We start from the raw sequence: 9,927 nt of genomic DNA on the forward strand, positions 1-9,927 counted from the left end.
GTTTATGTTTTGAGAATTGATTTAATATTGATCTTTTGAGAGTAATTTAGCTCCGTCGATGTGATTGACGGATCCGCGACAGCCAAACGGTAGCGCCGGTTAGAAAATCGGCCCATGAGCGCCGGGGCTCACCACCCCGACGGCGTGGGTTCGAATCCTAACCGAGAAAAAGTCTAGAAAAAGGTAATGGGCAGGCATGACCAACAACAACGTCGTCGGTCGCTACGTCAAGAAGAAAATGTCATTTGGTTGAATCTATTTCACCCTTGTTTCTTTCTTTTTTGTTTTTTTTTCTCTTTGAATGGAAAATTTCACTATAAAACTATTTGTATTTATTCAAAAGCAATGCTGTGCATAGTAATGCTTGTATCAAACTTTCTGTTTATTACTCTAATTTGGTAGAAATGAAGGGAGAGAGGGAACAAAAATGCTGCAGCTGATGAACATCTTCACTGGTGAGGCAATCGCTTTATGTCTGCGTTAATCATTGATATCGCGAATCATCATTCGCGAGTAAGACAAACCACGGTCGTCGTTTTTGAAATAGTACCACACCATCGCACTCACATCATTTGTTGTGTTCTGATAACGCCCGTTCAAATTGGAATAGTGGCAGTTATAGTACCACCAGGCTCCGTGAAATTTCTTAGCACAATTAATGCCATCCCGTTCGTCATTGTCGCGATCGAATGTGGTAAACTTTTGATCCTTGTGGTACTCCATCGAATCTCCTGCTGTCCCTGAGTATGTCCCTAACTTCTTCAACGCATACAACTCCGATTCGTTCCCTATCTCAAACTCGTCATACTTAGCGTACCCGTAGTTTCCATGGAAATCTTTCATTTCCACCAGCAGTTCATGCGGTCGGTTTTTAGTAATTTGATGCACGTATTCTAGCCCGAGCCAGAATTCGCCATTTACATTCCCGAATCCGTTGCGGTACTCCGTCCAGTTCCGATAGAAATCGACCGAACCGTCATACCTATGCTGGACCACCGTCCAGCCGCCTCCGAACTTATTTTGCTCACAATAAACCTCGAAAGGCTTAGATTTTTTCCACAAACGGAACAAATACGTGCCAGGTTCTGTGGTAACTTGTCGACATGAACGGACAGGAGTTATTAAGTAGTCTTCCAATGTTCTACTGCGTTTTTCTACATTTGTAGTTAGATTATGCATCGAGTTCGTTAACATATCAAGAATTTCCTTATTTTCTCCTAGTTTCTTGAGCTCAGTTTGCGATGTTTCCTGAATGAGGTCCATCTTAGGTATCATATGATTCTTCAATTCTTCCAATTTGGTCCGTGTATTCTCTTCGGATGCCTCCAGACTCTGCAAAAGAGGCAATTGATTTCACAAAATTCAACTGGTATGATTTTCAAGATTGCAACACCTATTGCACGCTTCCGTACCTTTTTCAAAGAGTCTTCCATCGCATGCATTTTGGCCTGTAGACGAAGCTCCGTTTCCTACAAAGAGTCGATATTTTTCTCCATTATCATCGTGTTTTAACTTTACTTGTGCTGGGAATATAGATTCACCTTCAGCGAACTCTCCATAGCTGTCTTCATAGTTTGTTCCACCTCTTGCAGCTTGTCTTGCAAGTAATCGAGCTTTGTCATTAAAAGCTCCATCTCGAAACCTCCGATTGCCATTGTCAGCCGGGCAGATAAAACTACACCAAAACACAGCACCAATATGTAACTAATATTATACATGACTTTCAATTTGATGTAATTCAAAGCACTCAAACGCACAATCAGAACGAAAGATGAAACACGACTGAGGATCGTGCGGATTCGTTTGGCTCGGAAAGGCAGGAAATACAAAGTGTGTGTTCTGAGCGATAACGCGTGCACAATCATCACCAACACTGAGCCAATTGATCGTGATCATATTTTGGCAAAAACTTGTTTTTACTGGGTGACCCATACACATCAGCTCGTAGCACAAACTGAGTCGAAAGCGTGAACTGATTATGTTATCTCGAGCGGTAATTCCCTGTTTCGCTTTCTGACTCGTCAAACGCTCAAGACTCGTTGGAGGTCCGCGGCTACCAAGAGATAGCGCCGGTTAGAATAATCGGCCCATGAGCGCCGTCGGGGCTTCGAATCCCAACCGAGACCGGACCCTCCCCTATACGAGAGGGAGTGACTATCCACGTTCTCAAAGGGTAAAAAGTCTCGTAAGCCCTTAACGGGGCAGGCATGACCAACAAGATCGTTAAGCCAAGAAGAAGAAGAAGATGTGATTGTAGGTACAAGGAAAAATTGAATGAAGTAGAAAATCTATCTACATAGAAAAGTATCTTTTTTATCTTTTTTCAAGATGTCCATATTACATTCGGTGGGATTCCTTGCTTACACACTATATTTGTCGACATTTTCCCCGCTAGAAATGCAATAAAGCGCTATTTGAAATCAACTTTTTATGTTTTATTTTGAACAAATGTTACACGATTAGTAGAAAATAAAAAAAAAATCTATAGACTTTTGAATAACATAAGGTTATATATCAAGATAAAAAAGACACACCTGTTGCATGTCATAACAAAACCTTTCGTAAGATTGGTTATTAAGTCCATCTAAAATGCCAAAAATTCAATTTTGTGACAATAATATGAATAGAATATTTTTAATTCGGTTTTACGTTATCCATCGATAAAGTGTACCGTATTTTCTCTGAACAAAATTTCTTCTTAATTTACAGATTTTACTTGTACATACGTTTATTTCATTTCATACAATTTGGTGCTTGATTCGCATTTTTCATATTACGATCGATTGTATAAAACTCGCCCTACTTCCTTCTTTTAACTGGGTCAAATGTTAATCTACCACATAAACTCTGATCTGGTAAGCATCGATCGGTCTGTTTCAGGGCGATTGTTTTATACCGATGACGTAGTGTCAACATCATCCCATGCATAACTTTATTCGTTTTTTATTCTTCACCGAAAAGTACCTCCCCGGTCCGGCCCGACCCGTCGTCGCTCATTCGGAGTACTAAGCATGTTGCTGCAGCATATAAAATATTCAACATCCATCGGTTGTAAAACGATCAACACAAACCGCGCACAACAGACATCGTAAAAAATCATAAAGGGCATCATCGCCCTTCTCCGTTGGCCCTGACGGACCAATTTTGGGAAAAAACCGACATCGCTGCCTTTCATTCGTCGCTGCGATTTAACCCATTTTTCCTCTATTTTTTAAAGGCGGAAATGCACCCCGTCGTTGTGGGGCCGGGGTTGCGTGAAGGGGAGCCACGGGCACTACGTCAAAAACCAGACCCCAATCTGTTCTAGAACTACTTCTATTGCCCCCTCCCTCCTCCCTCCCTTTCTTCGCGAAAGGGCGCTGGAGGATGGCCATTGTCTGGGCTAAATGAAGCGGAAAATCCGAAAGCGTTACGCGCGTTTCCCACCCAGGAATGGCCACCCAGCTCCACTCAGCTCTCCTCTACGCCCAATAAAGTGGGTGAAAAATTTGAATCTCAACCGAACGCCGATGGACCTCGACACGACGGGTGTAACGATGCGAAGAGAAGGTGGCCGGAACAAGCTTCCAAACTTCATCACCTCTGAAACATTTATCGGACGCCCGATTTTTGCACCGCCACAAAGGGATGCAGGAAGGGATTGTTGGAAGTTCATGGAAAATTTTCGTATGTGCCCTTGTGCGTGCCCGGAACGGACGGACGGTCCGGCGTAATCCCAAGTCGGAAGTCTTACGTGGTCAGCGTGGATGCCGTACCATGAGGCTTGAAGCGACGATAAATTTCCTCCGTAATCGAAAAGTTACCGGACCTTCTTGCCAACACCGCAACACAGCACAACACAACGAGGCGATTAGGTTTCCTGATTTAACTTACGGTCCCCAGCTTAGCAGGCCGCAATATTGCCCGGGATTCGGCCCGGCCTTTTCATCGCCACCGTTCACTTCGTCGTCATCGTCTTCGTTGGTGGTGGCTCAAAACGATCGCTTCGACCCAACTTGAAGCCCGGACCCCGGTCCGTAAGCCAAAGGAGGTGCGAATTAGGATTGAAACTCTTCGGCAAACGGTTTTTCATGAGACTTTCGAGCTGATTGCGTTCTCGGCTTGCCGGCGATAACCTAACCCCACCATAGTGTTTGATCTGTGCACTTTTTAAGCCAACCAAACCTCATTGTCCCCCAGTGATGTTGCTCCAGTTCGCAGGATGGTTTCATCGAGGATGTTTGTTCGAAGCTAACCGTCTTTTTCGATTAGGATTTGACGAACAAGAAAATAGACTGTCAACAAGAACAACGTCCCCCCTCCTTTCGGTCAACTTTCGAAACCAAAGAAATGGTATCTGCCTTTAAAGTTAGGATAGGATTTGACCTGATTTAAACAATGTTTTTGTTTTGCTCACTTCAATGACACCTTTTTATAAATGAGTTAAATCCAAATCCATTTTTATGCTTAGCAACATTTGAATCAAAAAACATTTATTTATTTATTTATTTATTTATTTATTTATTTGTAGTCTTACTGTTATTTGCCCCGAGGGCTGTATAACGTCTAAACTTAAAATTAACTAACAATCAGATTAACAGAGGGAAGAGGAAGCAAGGTCGCCGAAAGGACAGAATTAAGCAAAAAAGGAGAGGAGACGGGAACGGAATTGGGGAATAGAGAGATTGAAGTCAAACAGACTGTAAACATCAACATAATTTTATCGATGTAAAGCCTTACTCATGTTGAAATGGAAAGAAAATTTAAGTGTCCATTGCACTGTAACTAAAAGATAGAAAAAGTATTTTTCAATTGTTATATTTAAAGTCATACAGCCCTTACAAACTTATCAAAAGTAACTGTAAAAATGCCAAGAAGGGAGCAATAGTAAAGATTATTTTTTAAATAAAATCGAACAAATGTTCAGCAATTGTACCCACCAAACATCAGCAATCTCCCGTTTTCTAAAGGAATCCGAAGAAATTGTTCCATTTCATCTCCTTCTCTCCGGGAGGCGCAAGATTGAAAAGGTTCCCTGGCACGGTTCAACACCTCAGTGCTGTAGGGTCGCACAATCGCTGGTAGGGACACACGTAGCAGTATCGTCATCAAAGTAAATATTTATGCATTACATATCCTTTCCATTGAAGTACTAAACCATGAATATGGGAATTTTAAATTAAAAATAATTCAAGTGATCTATGGAGCACAACAAATGTAACAAGTTTATCAATGTGACAAGATATGTGACGGTTTTTATTGACATCTTCTTCGAGTTTGGCGTATTGCTCCGTGCTCCCCTACACCCGGTCGTGATGTCTTTACCACCCCGTCTACCCGTGTCCCGGTGTAAGCACTGTACCAAGGGGCCGGCTTTCCTGTTTTCCCAGAAAAACTCACTTCCGGCGGCCGGGGCCCAATTTGCCTAAGTGTAAATTGGAAACAATTGTTGGCGCTAGCGGCAGCCCGCGGCCCAGCCAGAAGCCTCAACTCATCTGCCCACGCACGTGCACGGACGCCCATCAGAGCCTTGCTGTTCTGTTCTGGGGTGGGTTTTCCTCGAGTGTGCTTTTCCCGTGGAGGCAAACAGTCGCGGGTGGAACGATCCATTTGTTCACACACACACACCACGGCGCACAACAACCTGCCAACTCAAACAGAGCGACGACCCAACTCCGCACACCTTGTCTGGTTGTATGCTAACCGGCCCGACAGCGTTAATGTCTCGCAGCAACCACCCGTGAAAACGAGACTAAACGCACAAACGCCCGGTGGGGCGGGAAGGTATGGGGCGGAGGCGAGCGGATCAAGCGGTCCGGGAGGCTGAGTGAGGCACTGTTTATGTTACATTCTTGCTGTCGCTCCTTGTTGTGTTCCTTCCGCAGCTTCGTGTTGATAAGATATAACTTAATCTGCAGCCATTCCGTACTCGCTTTCGTCGCGCCATGTTTTCCGCTACGTTCGGTTTTCTCCTCTTTTTTTTCCCCCGGGCCAAAGGCAGCAATAGTGGTCAAAAGGTGCCGTAGCGGAAAAAGGTAGAGCTTCTCCTAGCTTACAACGCTGATGTTTGTAAAGGGAACGAGTTAGCGAGAGGAATCTAGTCGGGTTTCAGGTTCGGAGGTTGTAAGTGGTCTAAGCAAACGAAAATGTTTATGAACTACCCTTGAGGATGATGGAAGGGTTTTTTTTTAATTTCACATCAACAGAAGGGTGAAGATTTGAGATATGGACAATCATGATAATGAAAGTAGAATAACACTTTTAGGAAAGCGAAAAAAAATTAGATTTAAAATATTAATAACACTGCATAAATGAAAGGTAAAGATAAATGAAAATTATCAACCAACATTTTATGTAGAACTAAATCAATTAGAAAAACAAGATTAATGCCCACTGTGCAATGCGACAGAGCGACATGCGGCAGGACTCACGATCACAGACGAGTCGAGAAATAAGAACAGTTGCTATTACGGGGAAAACATGCTTTTCCATTTTGCTAATTAGCCACATGCTCGCATTCGGCTGAACGGCCAGCAGGGTGTCGTTTTTTATCTCAACACTTTGTTGGCCACACTCGACCACTTAGACTCCCCTCCCCCCGTGTCCTTCTCCGCGTTACCATCGGCCGGCCGGTCCGCACAGGTGAAGTGCTCGGTTTCGTCGGAAAAAGCAACATAATTCGAACGTTATGCCATGTTGTCTGTCCCGGTTTACCGGCGGCCACCCTTTGGGAATATTCCCTAGCCCCTCCCCACCCGATATGCGAACTCACCCGTATGCGATCTCGGGTCGAAAGCTCCGCTCCGATCGCTCCGAAGAAGACGACGGCCACGATACTGATGGCACACAGCACTCTGCAAAGGAGAGAGAGAGAGAGAGAGATAAGGGAAAAATAAATAAAAGTAAAATGCATTGTGAAAAAAAGAACAACCCATGTACTACAAGATTGATAACAAAAAAGAAGGCATTCCTTTTAGGAAGGGAATACCAGTTGATTGCCTACACTTTAACCTACTTTCGCCCAATCAGTGACTCCATCTCGAATGGGTCGAATGCCGAGCATTACATGAGTGGGTTAGAACTCGGCAGCACCAAGTCAAAAGCAGGAACTAATTGTTACCGAGGTCAGTTGACCGCGGTGCAGATCACTATTGATCTTCTGCCGATGCGCGACTTTGCCAACCCTAACGCCCTTGCCCTCTTCGACGATTCTCGCTGCGTTTCTAACGATGCAGTTAATAGCTTTTTGATTTGCAACACTTCTGCTCATCGGATCGACACAATTCTTCACGCCACCCGAACCCGTGGCGTTAAGTGGCGCCGAAGCGCATCGTCGTAACTATTACTGGCTTCGATTAGCGACCCTTTTGGCGCGTGCGGGAATGAAGACATGACGAATGGTTTTTTTTTATCTGCGGCGTGATACCGCTCAAAGACACTGGGCCCTAAAAAGCCCTTTCCTCGCTCGAGCAGAATTAAATGGACACAATCTAAACGATGTTCCGTGGAATCATCATGATTATTCTTTTTACCCGTAGTTAACCAAACGATGAATCCATTTACGATTGCAAAACGTCACAGCGAGCTATTAATTAAACATTGATCCATTTCCACGCAACCACGGTCCATCGAAGAGGGGGACTTTTACTTCATCCCCAAACTGAATGTTGCCACAGACACGGACATAACCTAGCATAACCGCGTAGTAAACTGCACCATCAGCTGGAAGAGACATTTAGGAAACAATGGAAAACGCCCAAAAGTCATGTTCTCTAAATGGATGGCAAACATTGCATCCAGCTGGGCAAACAAATCCCTCACATCGAATGGGTTGTGAATCTTGGCTACAACAAATGGGAAACATTTACTTTTCACTACGACAAATAGATGTCTTGCTTAACTTTCGATTTTCTTCGTTTGAAACATGGACATTGGCGTCGGGTGTTTTTTGAAGAAAAAGCATCGTGTGATCCGTGTGTCATAACTGTTTTTTCAAAATCTTCTTGCAACAAAGCTTAGCACATGAGCACGTAGGTTGAAAGGGAATTTAAAAACGCACGAGTGGAATGGAAAGTTGAAAAAAGTTTGCAGAACAGGTGAGGTGGAAGAAATATGTTAATTATAAGCAGTGCTTCTTCACCCCAAGAACTGCCATAAAAAGCTTACTCCAAGGATACGACGTAAATTCTGCAAGCAATAAAATTCTCCTCCTTTGTGCGGTGTGAAATAAAACTCATTTGTGCAATCAGTGGAAACATGTAACTGCATGTAAAATAACACAAAAAGGCAAACCACCACGGTGGCATGTGCACAAACATCATTTACATAAACGTAAACATCAATGACCGGCGAGTAATAAATCACATTCGCTTTGAAATAAAATATCAGTTTTGTGCCGGAAAAAGAGTTCGCTTTCATGATTGCAAATTACGACTGACCGACAGTAAAAAGTGGCATGCATCGTGTGGTTCACAGAAAATGATCACACGGACGAGGCCGCCGTAAGGTAGCTTCGAAAGTTTAAATCAACAGTTTCCAATTTGCGAAGTCGATACTGCTTTACACGCGTTGAGTTCTTTTTAAAGCGTTCCCGTTTTACTGCAAAACAGAGTTCGAAAAATGGCCCACATATTAAAGCACCGTTTTAAATGACACAGAGTTGGGCACTTGGAACTTTAAACAGAAAACATTAAACACTGGTGGAAGGGAGCATCGCAACGAACTGAGAACATGAAGAGAGCTAAAAAATGCTATTAAATATTTCGGACCAGCATCATCGCGTCCGGGAAAGCTGTTCGGTGCAGATTTCGGATGGGACCCATTTCACAGACAGTTATCCGGCAAAAAACCAAGCCGCACGGCGTTGCCGGCATTATAGCTGCCTGCACATGTCCAACAAGGTCGCCCCCGAAGTCGAAGTCGAGCAAATCCTGACGAACACAAAGCTTAGCTCGAAGAAATAGTGAACCAAAAACGTGCGGCAATGTGCGGACATTTGCCTAATTCATTTCCCGCAAAAGCACATCTCCCGAGTGGCACTGGTCGGTCGGTTGCTGCGAATGATGGAACTTACCATCCTGATAGGGGATGCAGGCGCCCTAGTCAGTGTCGAGGTTGGGTTGTTGGACGACGGCCAGGACCTTCATCATACTACACACGGCTGCTGACAGCACGTGTCGAATGGAAAGTCAACCGATCGAGTCACCCCCGAAGCGGTCGATTCGACCGGTTGTGCCCTCGGGGATGATGTTCCGGCGCTGGACGGTGTAAGAACCTACCCAGCTATTTCTTTTGTGTATCCCATCGGTGTAATGAACTTTGAGCTTCGCCTAACAAAAGCGTCAAACCCATTTGCTTACCAAACTCGAACGCTGTTTAATTTATGTCTCTTAAAACGTGCTGAATTGGCTCTGGAACATTTAACCACCACCAACCATTGGCACGTTATTACACTAAAAGTGGTCGATAAAGAATACAGAATAATGGCTAAGAGTAATTTTGATATGCTTAAACAAATCGACTAAAAAAAATATTATTCAACGTTATTAAAGTTTGAGAATTTAAGAATTTTCCCAAACCTTTACCGAGTCGTTGACGTTCAAAGTTCAATGAGAACATAGTCCTGTGGTCCTGACGCAGCACCGTTTGTCTCGGTTCGAGCCGTTAACGTGCCAACATGCCCATTCCAGTCCACTGTCCATAAACAAACAGGCGATCCTTTGCATTTTCCCTGGCATGCCGAACGGAAAATGCAAAAGACGAACCACACACCAAAGGCCAAAAGGGGGAATATTCCATCTCCATGGTGTGCTGCACCTTTCGCGCTGGTGTTGTTTGTCAGTGCCACGAGGTCTCTCTTCTGTCCTCAGCACAATAACCTGTGGCCTCAACCTTCCGAGCTACCCTGGTCCTGTGTCGTGGAAAAACTCAATACCATCCGGCCACCGC

The 9,927-nt window shown here is 44.1% G+C and overlaps 1 protein-coding gene across 1 annotated transcript in view; it reads right to left on the reverse strand.

Annotated features, from left to right (window-relative positions):
• Nucleotides 1-6,838, reverse strand: part of LOC131280959 (thrombospondin type-1 domain-containing protein 4) — a gene marked incomplete at its 5' end in the record, with an annotated part of 75,840 nt that extends 69,002 nt beyond the window's left edge. The window contains one exon of the mRNA XM_058310208.1: nt 6,752-6,838. Coding sequence (XP_058166191.1) covers nt 6,752-6,838 — 87 coding nt within the window. The remainder of the gene's footprint in view (nt 1-6,751) is intronic.
• Nucleotides 6,839-9,927: the final 3,089 nt, after the last annotated feature.

The sequence above is a fragment of the Anopheles ziemanni genome, chromosome 2 (genome assembly GCF_943734765.1).
Source record: "Anopheles ziemanni chromosome 2, idAnoZiCoDA_A2_x.2, whole genome shotgun sequence".
Taxonomy (NCBI): Eukaryota; Metazoa; Arthropoda; class Insecta; order Diptera; family Culicidae; genus Anopheles; species Anopheles ziemanni.